The 14,907-nt window shown below is 50.0% G+C and overlaps 4 protein-coding genes across 4 annotated transcripts; 3 read left to right on the top strand and 1 right to left on the bottom strand.

Annotated features, from left to right (window-relative positions):
• Positions 1-1,285: 1,285 nt before the first annotated feature.
• Positions 1,286-2,938, top strand: N7462_002599 (MCT family MFS transporter; the record flags this gene model as incomplete). Its single annotated transcript, XM_057074325.1, has 2 exons — positions 1,286-2,685; positions 2,773-2,938. The coding sequence occupies 2 exons, from the start codon at positions 1,286-1,288 to the stop codon at positions 2,936-2,938; spliced, it is 1,566 nt and encodes a 521-aa protein (XP_056937966.1).
• Positions 2,939-4,074: 1,136 nt separating this feature from the next.
• Positions 4,075-5,010, top strand: N7462_002598 (uncharacterized protein; the record flags this gene model as incomplete). Its single annotated transcript, XM_057074324.1, has 1 exon — positions 4,075-5,010. One exon carries the CDS (start codon positions 4,075-4,077, stop codon positions 5,008-5,010), a length of 936 nt encoding a protein of 311 aa, XP_056937965.1.
• A 1,380-nt stretch (positions 5,011-6,390) lies between these two features.
• On the top strand, positions 6,391-7,472 carry N7462_002597 (sulfotransferase family protein; the record flags this gene model as incomplete). The annotated part of the gene is made up of 4 exons (XM_057074323.1): positions 6,391-6,467; positions 6,543-6,738; positions 6,806-7,104; positions 7,175-7,472. The coding sequence occupies 4 exons, from the start codon at positions 6,391-6,393 to the stop codon at positions 7,470-7,472; spliced, it is 870 nt and encodes a 289-aa protein (XP_056937964.1).
• A 951-nt stretch (positions 7,473-8,423) lies between these two features.
• tcsC (putative two-component osmosensing histidine kinase (Bos1)) lies at positions 8,424-12,608 on the bottom strand (the record flags this gene model as incomplete). The annotated part of the gene is made up of 2 exons (XM_057074322.1): positions 8,424-8,450; positions 8,526-12,608. 2 exons carry the CDS (start codon positions 12,606-12,608, stop codon positions 8,424-8,426), a joined length of 4,110 nt encoding a protein of 1,369 aa, XP_056937963.1.
• Positions 12,609-14,907: the final 2,299 nt, after the last annotated feature.

Here is a 14,907-nt window from a genome sequence, read left to right as displayed (position 1 = left end):
AGCTGGTAGCTGAATTGTATTAGTAGGCCAAAGATGATAAAGTGATCTGAAGAGATTGGAGGGTAGACATACCGTAGTAAATACTTTTAGAGGCAGAAGACGAGGAATGTGAATAGATTTGATATTTGAGTGAGCTTGATAGGAATTCTACCTTTTATATATACCGTCGCCAGCTTTTGAGACATCCTATGAAGGTATAATATGGTGATGCACTCGGCGGGGCAAATATGTTTCTATTTCTGAAGTATAACGCAAATAGATTAGCCGACAATCCTTTTACTATGTTAGGCTCAGCATCTTATTCGGAAGGAGCTGAGGCATTATTAATCTATCATGAGGCATAATAGTAACTCATTTGAACAATTAATTGTTTCCGTGTTATATCGCCCAGGGTTTCATCTTTGCCTAAGCCACTCGCCTTCCGAAAAAAAAAATGGTCCCCCCAGATCATAGATAGGCTTCAAGTTATCAATTATTTGCTTAAAATAAACCGTATTATGCAGACAAAAACTATCATGAGCGGACCAATAACTAATGAGCCAAAAATAGAAACCATGCAAAAAAAATTGGACTCGCGGGGAATCGAACCCCGGACCACCCCCATGCTAAGGGGGTATTATACCACTAAACCACAAGCCCAGTTGCTTGAATGAAAGCTGAACTTTTGCGTATATGATGTCTAACACGACTCCAACCGGACATCGCCGACGGATCGGGAATTGGTTGGCCGTGGACCTTCGCAAATTTGCTGATGATTTGCTGATTTGTCCGAGAGTTGACATGATCCTGCACTCGGTACGGCCTGCCCTATACAAACACAACCCATCAACCCCCTCTTATTGGCCCTCGATCGACGAGATGTGTTGATTCTCTCTCTTATATAGTCCTCCCTCACGGAGATGACGCCGAGCAAGGATCGTGCAGACATATCTATAGGGGAAGTATACGCGGAACTATACCCGGATTCAAGCCAGGCACGAGGCACTTGAGTCTCCACCCGCCCCCACCTCCAATGGCCGCCCACGCCCGCGCTGAATTTTTCTTCAAAGAGGGAGACTGGGGCATAAGGCCAATAGGGATCATTCCGCGCTCACGTTTGGGTACCCGGGGCTCGATCACTCCAACTTTTGGTTGCTCATACCAACCCCTCCCTACCTGCTTTTGAAAGAACAACTTTCCCAGGCTACCATCGCCTCGAGAATTTTGGACAAGTGACATCCCGTTCACGTAGAAGACTTTTACCGTCGCAAATTGAACAGATCGTCCGCGGTTCCTTCCGTATAGAATGTCCACTGAGACCGGATCTGCCAGTAACAGCACTTCGACTGGTTTTGCCTTCAATCACGTTAGCAACCACAATGCTGACGAAGACATCGTAACAGTGGCTGCGGAGAAATCCACTATCCAAGGCGACATGGAGAAGACCGCCATATCGGAAGCAGAGAAACCAGCGACGCAAGGAACTGGTGTTGAGAAACAAGTTCAAACAGATACGATCAAACTGGAACCAAATCTGGAGCCCATCGCTACAACCGATGACAATGAACTTCACCACACAGCATCAACCATTGCGCCGTCACATCGGTCTGTCCACCGCGACCCCGTGAGCCGAGTGACCACCGATGACGAAGGGAATATCTACCCCGAGGGTGGCCTCGAAGCGTGGCTGGTTGTCCTTGGAAGCTTCTTAGGCCTCTTTGGGTCGCTTGGACTGGTCAACACAATTGGCACGTTCCAGGCATATATTGAGAGCCACCAGCTGAAAGACTATAGTTCCGGAAGCATTGGTTGGATCTTTGGCATGTATGCCTTCCTGACCTTTTTCTGTGGCGTTCAGATCGGCCCAATCTTCGATGCTCGTGGACCACGTCTGCTCGTCTTTGCGGGTTCCGTCTGTGAGATGGCTATGATCGTTCTGCTGGGCTTTTGCACAGAATATTGGCACTTCATGCTTGTCATCGGCGTACTGGGCGGAGTGGGGGCATCACTCATCTTTACCCCAGCGATCTCGGCCATCGGCCACTTTTTCTACGAGAAGCGCGGTGTTGCAACAGGGATCGCTGCCACCGGGGGTTCTATTGGAGGCATCGCCTTTCCGCTAATCCTCGAGGCTCTTTTCCCCAAAATTGGATGGGGGTGGGCCACTCGAGTGATAGCGTTGATCGTCTTGATCGCATTCGGGTTCGCAAACCTGCTCATCCGATCACGACTGCCCCAAAAGCCCTTCTCGAAGGAGAACGTTCTACCAGACTTCCGTATATTTCGCGATGCTCGATTTGCCCTAACGACTGCAAGCGTCTTCTTCATTGAATGGGGCCTCTTTGTCCCGATCAGTTATATCTCCTCTTATGCCCTTGATCATGGCTTCTCCACCCAATTTTCCTACCAGATTTTGGCCATCCTAAATGTAGGCTCCTTTTTTGGTCGCTGGCTCCCAGGATTCTTCGCGGATTTCCTAGGCCGGTTCAACACGCTGATCGCTACTGTGGCTCTGTGCCTGCTGTGCAATGCATGCCTTTGGCTTCCTGCGGGCAGTAGCATGGCCTTACTGGTCATCTATGCCTTACTTTTTGGATTCTCCAGTGGCAGCAACATCAGCTTGACCCCAGTTTGCGTTGGGCAACTCTGCAAGACCGAGCACTACGGTCGGTATTACGCAACCGCTTATACCATCGTGAGCTTTGGGTGAGTCTCTTCCCACTTCTCTCGTTTCAGGGGAAATAATTGCTGTGATATCATTGATACCATTGACTGACACACTATCGCCACTAGAACCTTAACTGGTATTCCAATTGCCGGTGAGATTTTGACCCGTTGCGACGGTCAGTATTGGGGCATTATTGCGTTTACCACTGCTTGCTATGCTATTGGTCTCGCCTGCTGCACAGCGGTTAAGGTCATTCACGTTGGCTGGCGTCAACCATTGGCCATCTACTAAATGACCAAGACTTTATCCTTTGGGGGGCCTTACGATTCCGACTGACCAACTCTGCATCACTCCCGACATGAGATGACGACTTATCAAGTGATTAATAAAAGCAAAATTTCGGCTTCTTGATTCTATTGATCAATCTTTAGTTGATTTACCATCAAGCGTTTCTTTTCAGGATCCTGGCGATACAGACGTACCTAGCGTATCGATCATTTGTTTCTCCCGGTCATTCCCAGTGCATAGCTTAATGAATATTTCTCATGTTTTCATGGTTGAAATCATCTTCTCCTGATCACTCCTTTAGATCCTGACCATTTATATCTAGGCATTTACGGTAATGTTGAGTCACTTAGATGACCAATGCAGGGCGTTGATGATGTTCTACCTTCAATTTCGGATTGCGACTCCGAAAAAATACAAAAAACCCCGAGAAACCCCAAAAAGGAACCATTGAAAATTGCGTGTCGGTAATTCCCTGCAGAAGTCATCGAATCAATGAGATTTCCCCCAATCTCTTTCTCCGCCCTGCTCACACTAGAATCGGGACCTCGCATATGATCTCCGACACAAAACCCGACAATCGCCAATATATGTAAGCAAATTGTCATGATGATGGTCACCGGGACCATCTCACCTGCGGATTTGCGGCTCCGATCATTTCCAATAGGGCGGCCGAGAGCCAGCTGGGATCCATGGGTCTGCCGCATAGGGCTGGACATTGTTCCACCCGCCAAAAACATGCAATGTACACAAGCTCCGACTCCTAAATGGTGCATCGAGGTGCATCGATGACATCGACCGTTCATCACCATGATCAGAGCTTTCGGGTGCGCTACATATTATGAGGTCTTTTACTCGCGTCGCCGGATTTCCTCTTCTCTTTCTCTCGTTTTGCTTTGTGTTTTGTTTTTTTCACCGCAGGTCTCTTTTGTCTAGCTGATGATTGCATGGCAGTCTTTTCGATACGGAATTGAAGTGATATTTGATATCGCTTTAAATGAGGAACGATAAGTTCTCTCGTTGATCGCTATCTTGCTACACAATTCCAGTTTACACTGGTCAACACACCTCCCAAGCTTTTATCAGAACAATTCTTGGCCAATCTCCGCAGCTGAAGCTTGTCTCTTTGAATACGTGTCTTCATGTTTGTCCAGAAGTTCTTGGCCTTACTGGCACTCTCTTGCGCCCTTCTGCTCAACTCTCCTGTACGCGCAGACGATATTGACAACGCGGATTGGCATGCCGGATTTGAGAGGCACGAAGATAAAGCAGATCCGCACGCTATATTCATGGGTCGGGATAATGGAATGAGTCGCCGCCAAAATACCGGCACTGGAGGATCCAGTGGGGGAGGCCCAGGAGGTTCTGGTTCTAATTTTGGCTCTGGCGGCGGTAGGAGCTCGAGTGCCGCTGTTGGAGGCTCGACAGTTACTCTATCTGCGGTAGTTGTTACGCCACAGCCTACGACAAGTGGACTTTGCGGAGTGGCAAGCGCTCTCTGTGCTGCTTGCCCAGCGAGTATGAGTACAACAACAGTCACAGTAATCAGCTGTCCCAGCTCTTCTGCATCTGGGGCGACCGGAGGAGCTACAGCTAGCAGCTCCCCCAGCAGCAGTCGGGCGGCCGCTACCCAGAGCTCAGCGCCAGCGGGCAGATTGTTCTCGTTTGTTTCGTCCTCCGCGATCTCAGGCTCCAGTTCGGGAGGTACACCTACCGGTCTAATCACCGGCATCTCAACGCCCCTACTTCCCGGCTTCAGCAGCACCGTCCCCCCTAGTGCGAGCAGCAGTACTCTGCGAACACTGCCAACATCGACAGAAGCTGCCGGTGCGGCATCCGGACTTGCAAGTTCGCGTGCCGGGGGGTCCTCGGTGACACCTCGGGCAGTTATTCCCGCTGGCATCGTTCGCCGTGGGGTACTAGGGAATATGACGGCGTTCTTCACCAACACGACTAGCCCCCTTTCCAACTCTACGAGCACTCTCAACCTTACAAGCATTAGTACGACATTGACGTCCACTCAGCTGCAGACTGGAGGAGTCTTTCCACGTTTCCCCCGCATCAGGTACAGAAATTGAGCAGTATCTTCGCGGGGAGTAGAACTGGTTCAAAAACATTGCTGGTTCTCAACCCAAGCCCTACAATTTTATAATGTCTTTTTAGGTAATGAGTTGGTATACATTAGCTGGGCTGATTCTAATCTTTGCTGGAAGTAGAGGAAGCGGATATGTAATAAAATTGCTTTCTTCTGAGTTTGTCCGATGTGATTGTCGAGCGAAGGTAGGAACGTTTTCCGAGTAGATATCACTAGTCAGGTAACATGGATGTTGTCACATGGTGTGAAGAGGGCCAGTGAAAGGTCACCCGTGGGTAAATTAAACGCGTATGGGATTATCGCCCCAGGAATGTTGATGCGAGAGGGCTGCATGGTAAATAAGCTTAAGTTGTCGAGGGGCAATTGGAGATTGATCATGCGATAATGCAACTTAAATAATTGATTTCTGGAGTGCTAATAAGAATCCAAATTATATTATTGATTATGCGCTTTCTCATGGAATAGAGACTTCTGTTCCATTTTTACTGCATGAAAGAAGCCAAACTCCGGGCTACGCTTACCCGGCAGCTAACGAAACAAGTCCAAAAATCCAACAGTTTTCAACACCACCGATCACTATTCCTTCGCAGCCCGCACGTATATATCGCATTTCTATCCTTCTTGAACGACTATTTTTGGCCCCAATTTCCGTTTTGATTTGCTGCCACGTTGCCCACTTCGAAGACGGTCTGTGCACAGTGAGAGGGTACGAGGATAGCCAAACAGAGCTCGAGTGCCTTGAATTTATAGCGATATGACGGCCCCAAGACACGGGATGCCTGAATGGCCCCTATTGACATTCAATCAGATGACTTACCTCCTTCAAGTCTTTCTCAGCCGTTCAGCTTGGGTGGGTCGATGCACTTTACTTACTGTTTAGGAATTTTGTGCGAAGCTCGCTTCACGAACTTAACAAGCTGGAACCCTCTATTTTTTGACAGGATGTGGTGAGGGCTGATAATCACACGTCCCGGAGTCTGGATTAAGCTCGAACTGTGCATGTCTGTCGTGTTCTTAGCTCCTAGGGCTGAGCCAAGACAGACAATGCTGAGAACATTTTGGTCTTGTACTTTATTTGCTCCCATCATACAAAACTGGACATGCGCGAAGTGTATTCCCTTCTTTGTTTCTGATCGTCTTATTTAGTGTCAAAGCTTTGGAGGCTGAGTGGCTCGCTACCATTTGGCCCTATGGCCCCAGCAGCTTTGATTATTACCAAGTTTGAAATAATTGGATCCTGTTTTCGCCGCAGGATCTCCATAAAAGACAACTGCATCCCCCATGGTCTTTCATAGATTCATTTACGGTCGCGTTCTACTTCTTTTACTTTCTTGTCAGTCCCTCAATTGGACTATAAGCCAGAATGTCTCGACTAATAGATCAATGGCCCACGCCGGCGAAAGTCCGACCTGTGAAAGTGATCGTCGCTAGCCCCAGCCGGTAAGAGACCCAATCAATTATTTCTCCCTGGCCAAATATGATGATGTCCAAATTAATTCTATTGTGAACACATAGCTCGGGAACGCTTGGACTTTACAGCGCGATGCAAATACTCGGTTTCAGACCGTATCATCTCTACGAATGCATCTTGGTTCATGGCTTGTCGCACATGAGGGTTTTCAAGGAGGCAATTATTGCCCAGTATAATCGCATGTCAGGAGTCAAACGATATACAAGGCCTGATTTCGAGAAGTGGATCGGAGACTATGATGTGAGTGGAAATTTTCTCCTTCAACCTAGGACTATAATTCGTTCTGTGCCAGTCTAATTTGACTCAGTGCCTTGTCGAGATCCCCAGTTACTTGGGCAAGAATATTTTCGAGGCATACGCAAATGACCCCGAGGTCAAGTTCATTCTCACCGAACGCAGGCCAGACAGTTGGGCGCGGTCCCTCAACAACTCTGCCGGTGGAGTTGTTGCCCTTTCTTCGCAATTCCCTTTCAACATCTTGAAGCACTTCGACGCGACTCTACACGAATTCTTGGAAGTCAATTGCATGGTGTACTCAGCCCTTTCTGGCTGCACCAAGCCCGGCGATCCGGACAACGAGAAAGAGCTGATCAGCTATTATGACGAGTAGTAGGTGCCCCGATCTGCTTTCTAGGCTAGGATGGAAGTTCGAGCACAAACTAAACCCAAACTTCAGCATCAAAATGGCAAAGGAAACTATTCCCGCTGATCGTCTTTGTATTATTAAACTCGAGGAAGGTCTCGGCTGGGAACAAATCTGCCCCTTCTTGGGCCTGCCAATTCCTGAGGAAGAATATCCTGACCGCAACGGGCCTGAGAGGTTTAAGAGGATCGTCGAAAATTTCCTCAAGCCACATATGCTGGCTGCAACGCTTCGACTCGGTGCGGTAACTTTACCTGCTCTGGGTGTTCTTGGATGGGCATCAATGAAATATGGCCCATCTCTTCTGGCTACACTGAACTCAAGCTTATGACCGACAGAGCTTAGATGTTCGATGGTACATTACATTACCTCCTGTCTTCGATCTCTTTTGTCGAGTACACAAAATATGGTCAAACTGAAGGTAGATATGACTCGGATCGACTCATCAGGGCTCATGGGTCGCCCCTGAACCATAGGCTCATTAGATATCAGACATTAATACTTAGAAATCTCGAATCAATCTACAAAGAATCTTAAAGCCAGGTGTTCAATGAAGTAAAATTGCATTCTAGTCTCAGAGCGAGTAATGATCAAGGTATCCGGCATTCACCTTGAAAGAAAACACGCCACCTCGGGAAGAGCGTCAGAGACAATGGAAAGAGGTAAAAAAAGAACTTGAAAGCCAAAGATAGGGGCGCTCGCTCTTTAACTCACACCTCGCCGGTTTGACTAGGTGGTTAAGACAAACAATGGCAACTAAATACAATACAAAAATGGGAAGAGAAAGAGAGCATAGACACAGGCTCCAAGGATGGGCCGCAAGCGAGAGAATAGATGGCAAACGTGACGATGGAATGAAATCGAGTCCTAAGGGGCGACGTATAGAAAAAGAAATGTGGAACCCCTCTTGTTAACAAACTCCCCCCTTCAGTAACCGACTTGACTGCCGAACAGACCATAGTTCCTGTCAATAGATGCGCCAAACACCACCTGATAATAAAAAGATAAACGAATGCAGCAATAGAAGTATAGCTCCTATGGAGAGAAAGGTTCCATGAGGGATGGTGATGACAGATGGGTATGGGGGAATGTGTGTGAGAAGGTAAAAAAAGTCCACAAAACAAAACAAAAAAGCTATTTTGTTTCAGCACCAAGAACAGAATATGATGAAGAAAGAAGCAGGCAAAAGATTCATATGGACAGGGTATCAACGGGCCACATCGAAACCATCTGACAAATCTGCATGGCGGGCGAAATAAATGTTCATGGTATGCAAATGAGCTCAGGTACTGTTGGAGCGCAGTAACGTCTGTTATACAAGGAGAAACAATTAGCCCGGGAGTGATCTGGAACGCAGCTCTTTGAAACATACTTGCTAACGTACCCGATCATCGATCATCTCTTCGTCTTTGTCTTCCACGGGACTCACAACGCTGCCGCGGCCGATGGAGCCAGAGGCAGTGATTGCTCTGTCTACACCAAGGCGTGTGGGCGAAGGCAGCGGTTGCTGTTTTTGGGACCGCTGCTGTTGATGCTGCTGCTGATTCTGGTTATCCGAAGCCACGGAGGAGTGGATTGGGTGCATTTCTCCACTGCTGGAGATTCGAGACTCCTTGCTCTTCTCCAGAAGCGAACCACCAAGCGTCGCACACTTCAGAATCGTCTGCATCATCTGATTCTGCTTGAGCGGCTTGGACAAGTATTCGTCCATCTGGGCTTGAATACACTTTTCACGGTCACCCAACATGGCGTGAGCTGTGAGGGCGATGATTGGGGTGCGTTGAAGGCCACTCTCCCGCTCATACTCGCGAATCTTTCCAGTGGCTTCAAATCCACCCATAACAGGCATCTGAACATCCATGAGAATGACATCGTAGCGGCGCTTCTTGACAGCCTCCACAGCTTCCAAACCATTGCCCACAACAAAGACATTATGGTTGTGCTTCTGGAGAATTTTCATGGCAAGCTGTTGGTTCACGTCATTGTCCTCTGCAAGGAGAATGTCGAACGAACGAGAGTTGTCAGTGGTGATGGGTGTTGAGCGGCCTTCCAAAGCGGGAAGCATGCCATTACCCAGATCAATGGGCTGGCACGGGGTCGTCATATAAGAACTGATACCAAGATCCAGGGCAGACTTCAAGCTCACACAGACCAAAGGACAGACGAGAACAATGGGTATATACTTAAACTCGTCAAAAGTCCGCAGAATGCGAGCAGTGTCAACGGAGTCAACAATGATGACATCGTAGGCATGACCAGACTCTTTTCCGGAAGGATCTTGGATCTCAGGTGGTGGTACATGCTCTTCATTGCGAACAACCAGTGGCTCCAACTCAATCTGCTTGAGCATCTTGATAACATTGGTGGCTTGGAGGCCATTCTGACCCTTGTCGATGAAAAGTACTCGGTGGTTCCTGTATGGCAAAAGTTGAGAGGCAATGACATTCAAGGACTGGTCCGCAAGCTTGACCACGCAGGTGAAGTGGAAAGTACTTCCATGGCCATACTCGGAAGTGACCCATACATCACCACCCATCAAGTTCACTAGGCGCTTCGAAATTGAAAGGCCGAGACCAGTACCACCGAAACGACGGGTAGTAGACCCATCAGCCTGCTGGAAGGTATCAAAGATCAAGTCCAACTTGTCTTCCTCAATACCGATACCAGTATCTGAGACTGAGAATTCAAATGCATACTCATTGATGGTGCACTGTTCGCGGTCAGATTTCCGAATAGTAAGCTTGACTTCGCCATGCTCAGTGAACTTGATAGCGTTTCCAACCAAGTTCAGAATAATCTGACGCAGACGGAATGGATCACCAATTACATAGTCCGGTACAGTATTATCGACCTGGTAGGTGAGACTCAGGAACTTCTCATTCGCTTTGACAGCTAACGTCTTAAGCGCGTTGAAGACAGTTCCCCGCACAGTGAATGGGATGCTCTCAATGACCATACGGTTTGCTTCGATCTTTGAGATATCGAGTATATCGTCAATAATTGTGAGCAAGCTGTTGGCCAAGTTGTGAACCACGTTCAACATCTCACGGGTATATGGTTTCAAGTCATCAGTATCTAAAGTGAGTTGAGTCATGCCAATAATACCGTTCATGGGTGTTCGGATCTCGTGGGACATGTTTGCCAAGAATTCAGACTTGGTGCGGTTCGCAAGTTCGGCAGCCTCCCTGGCAGCAGTATTACGCTGAATACTATCTCTCAGGTTGGAAACCATCTTATTGATCTTGCGCTTCAGCTCGTCCATTTCTCCGGAGGCATTGACCGTAATAAGTTTGGTGAAATCACCATCCGTGGCGGCATCTGTAATTTCGCCAAATGCACGTACTTGGGACGTAAGGTTTTCAGCCATGGTATTGACGTCCTCAGTGATTTCTTTCCAAGTTCCGGCGATGCCCTCCACGTTGGCTTGACCACCCATCTTTCCGTCGACACCGACATCTCGGGCAACCTTTTTGAGTTCGGTTGCAAACTTGGCAAGACGACCCACCATGTGGTTGATGGTAACCTTGAGTGTGAGAATTTCTCCCTGGGCATGCACCTCAATCTTCTTGCTGAGATCGCCCTTGGCAATAGCTTGCGTGACGTCTGAAATACTCCGCACTTGAGATGTGAGATTCTGGGCCATGGTATTCACGTTGTCGGTGAGATCTTTCCATTTTCCTTCCACGTTGTCGACCTTCGCTTGACCACCAAGTGTACCGTCGGTACCGACCTCACGAGCCACCTTACTGACCTCGAAGGCAAAGGTATTGAGTCGATCCACCATGCCGTTGATAGTACTCTTTAGATCAAGTATCTCACCCTGGACATTGGCAGTGACCTTTTTGGTCAGATCACCCTTGGCGACTGCGGTGGTGACATCCGCAATTTCACGCACTTGGGTAGTCAGGTTGTTGGCCATGCGGTTGACATTCTCGGTCAAATCCTTCCACGTGCCTTCCACGTCATTAACTGTGGCCTGACCTCCAAGCACACCATCTGTTCCGACCTCCTTTGCAATCTTCGTGACTTCGTGGGCGAACTGCCGAAGTTGGTCCACCATGGAATTGATAATATTCTTAAGTTCGGCGATTTCTCCTCGGCAGTTGGCTTGCACCTTCTGTGTCAGATCGCCCTTGGCGACAGCCTTGGTGACAGTAGCGATATCACGCACTTGCGTGGTGAGATTGTTCGCCATAGCATTGACATTTACCGTAAGTTCGTTCCACATTCCTTGTACACCTTCGATTTGCGCTTGACCTCCGAGTACACCTTCCGTACCGACATCACGCGCGACTCGCGTGACCTCCGTTGCGAATGTCCGTAGTTGATCCACCATAGTGTTGATTGTCTGTTGCAGTTCCAAGATTTCACCCTGAGCACGGCTCTCAATTTTCTGACTGAGATCTCCGTGTGCGACAGCGGTCGTGACTGCAGCAATTTCTCGCACTTGATCCGTCAGATTCTTGGCCATGATGTTCACATTCTCCGTTAGTTCCTTCCAGATACCATGGACGCCGGTTATTTGAGCCTGTCCACCTAGTATGCCCTCCGTTCCGACCTCACGAGCGACTCGAGACACCTCACTACCGAAGACCTGCAGCTGGTCCATCATGGTGTTGATGGTGCGTTTGAACGTAGCGATTTCGGGGTCCATCTCCAGGGGGTGGATCTGAACCTTCATGGAAAGATCACCATTGGCAACTTGGGTGATAATGCCGCCGATTTCCCGCAGGGCCTTCTGGAAGGCTTCGTTGGCCTGTTGATGCTTCCGGAGCTCTCGTTCGAGGAGGACGACATCCTCATTCTCCACCTTGGTCAGGGCACGGCGGGTGTGCTCCTCCTGCTTTTGCAGCTCGTCGCGGACCTGTGCAATGATATCCTTTTGGAAGCTGATCTCCTCGGCCTGTTTCTGAACGTGATTGCGCAGGAAGCTGATGTCTTCCTCGCGTACCACGCGCGTGCCGGTGCCGTTCTCATCCTCCTCGTCGGTATCGTCATCGTCAAGGTCTCCGGTCGGGGCCGAGGAGGGTTGGTGGTCGTCGGGGCCCGAGGGGGTTCGCTGTCGCCGATCGGGTTGATTCAGTTTTTGCTGCTGTGTGAGGCAATAAGAAGAGTCAGAACCTTGACCGGACGACAAGCGATCGAGCCCGAAGGTCCACAAAAAATCAGGGTCCTTCTTGTTGGATCCGAAGGCAGACGGGGCCTGCTGGGGTTCGTCGGGGAATTTGTGATGACTGACAGCTTGGAATTCCAGGTGGTGCACGCGGCGCACCAAGGCCTCCAACTCGGCTTCGAAGGCGGCCTTTGCAGCGGTGGGTTCCCCGGGTAGTTTGGAAGCTTTAGTCCCGTTGGTCGAGGGGAATTCGAAATCAAAGGGAGGGGAGGAAGAGCCGGTGGTCGGCTCGTCTCTGGCCAGAGACTGCAGCACAGCCGTGGCGGCTGCGAGCGTCTCGTCCGCGCCAGCCATTGTGCCCTGCGCTCGTTAGTGAGGAACTTTTTTTGCAGGCACCCGCCCGCCTAGTCAAGACTTTCATCCTCCCCCGACCGCCTAGAGAGGTTCATCCCTGACAAAATTGGGGGTGATGAGGGGGGTACACCGATCTTCCTTGGTTGGGAATTGCGGTGATCCAGCTACCCAGGGAGAAAAAGGGGAGGAATTAAGATTTTCGGGATGGACGAAAGCCAACCTGAGACGATATGGGCTATGGGCTATTTTCAGGGCGAGATGCTCACCGGACGAGTTTCTGACACAACAGATCGTAGTAGCGGGGTTAGGACGACATGAGGCGACTTCCACGCAGTGATTCGGGACGATGTCGAGGGATGAAGGGAGGTCCCGAATGACTCGGGGGGTGATCTGAAAGGGAACCTTGAGGGAGTCCGGGATGAAGGGGGGGAACCACGACGGGGGTGGTTATGTAAGCGTTTTTTGCGGGGGGGGGATCGAGCAAAAAGCAGCCCAGCGAGCTTGGGTGATAAAGGAACCAGATAGGGGTAGGAAGGAAGGGAAGAGGAGGATTGAAGCGGGTGGAGGTGATGGGTAATGGGTAATGGGTGATCGGAGATCGAGAGGGGAAGATTTCAAAAGGGGCGGTGATGGAGGTTCACGTCCCTGTTGACGTCTCTGTCTCGGGTCCTCTCTTTTTTTTTCTCGTCTACGGAGTACAAGAGTGCCGGTCCTGGCGCCCGTGACTTGACTTTAAACGAGTTGACTAAGTCGACTAGCGAACTTGAACCACACTGGCACTTCCTTCCCAAGACACAACCCCCGAGACAACGGACTCCCAAGACAGAGAGGCAAATGACTGGTTCTACGGGACTCGTGGAGATGTTGACGAGATTATCAGACTTCCTCACCTCATCTCTGACGGACGGCTGATTAACGACAAATCTTGAACAGCCACAGGGCCAATTGACCTGCTGGGCTACTGACCAACGCACGGACAACGTCCGGTGCGATAGAGTTCGCCCACCGACCAGGGTCTTTCCAGATGCTGCCGTCGATAACGACTGCAGACTGCAGGCTGCAGATACGGCAGGGGAGAGAGATTGGGGATATCAGGACTCATGAAATGCCGCGCCACTATGCCCGTCAAGCCGGAGCCTGAGTCGTTTCACCACGCCGTGGTCCGCTTGACGAAGTTCACCCAGGACCGGGCTGAAAAGCGTGAGGATCGCCAAGCCCCAGCGGCGATCGCTTGCCTCACTCTCCAGTTCAGCGGGTTCATGGTTTGAGTTGTCAATAGTCCTGGGCCCGCTCTCTGATAGCGTGATTGTTTGTGCCCTAGGAAATCCTCCGACTCTCCTCGCCATTTGCTCCTCTGCTCGGTTCATCAGAGCCTTGCGGGACAAGGCCGGCCGCCCCAGGAGAAAGTTTCGGGAACCAGTGCGGTTCTTTGTGGGTGGAGAATAGGCAGATCCATTCGCGAACCTTCATTGCCGGGAAGGGAGAGAAAAAGTGGACTCAGGAGGTCGTTTGTCTCGGGGACGTTCTCAAAGAGTTTGGGTCTCTCGCCGACCGAAGAAAAATAACAAGTTGTGGCTGAGAACGTCTCCATTCCCGGATGCTCATTAGCTGGCTGGCTATATCCACTATTTATTACTTCCCTCGAACTGGTTGGTTTGTGAGTTCACCGTGAAATTACCGTATGTTAGTTAAACCCAGGGCCCATACATCGGCCACGGGGAAACGTTTGCCCTGGACATGCTTAAGGTTCAACGGTAGCACTGCACCGCGCTCGTTTCACATTCGGAGTACCGAGGAACAGGCTCGGGGCATGTACGCTTGTACTCGAGGCGCTTGACTCAACCCTAGTCATTACTGGATGTTCTCTCATCCTCCGCTCTGATAGGCACTCCTCCAGTATGGATCTTATCATTGGTAGTCCGTAAAATCCAAGGGAACAGGGAATCCAACAGGGTTACCTGTAATTCGCTAAGGCCCTGTACCTTGTCCCACCCACGGCATCGGAGATCCGAAGGATTCATTCGCCGTCCCAGAAAGAACAAGATGTGGAGATGTCGCCAGAGCATCCCTGCTGGAGGACCAAGACCGCCCATTCGGATTCAACCGTTGCAGTCAGCGGCCAAGCGTGCAGAGACAGGACAGCTCATCAGGTGGCAAAAGACGCACTGGGACGGACAGCATGACACTTGGGCCTCGTCGCGAGACTCAGAATTAACTTGGGGGAAATGAATGGCGTCAAAGCCACGCGGGGCCTTCCCAACGGCTTTGTCGGGGGAGAAATAATAGGCGGCGATCAGAC

This window comes from Penicillium macrosclerotiorum, assembly GCF_028827735.1.
Source record: "Penicillium macrosclerotiorum strain IBT 26536 chromosome Unknown utg000002l_segment0_segment0, whole genome shotgun sequence".
NCBI classification, from domain to species: domain Eukaryota; kingdom Fungi; phylum Ascomycota; class Eurotiomycetes; order Eurotiales; family Aspergillaceae; genus Penicillium; species Penicillium macrosclerotiorum.
This window is presented reverse-complemented; position numbering and strand designations above follow the sequence as displayed.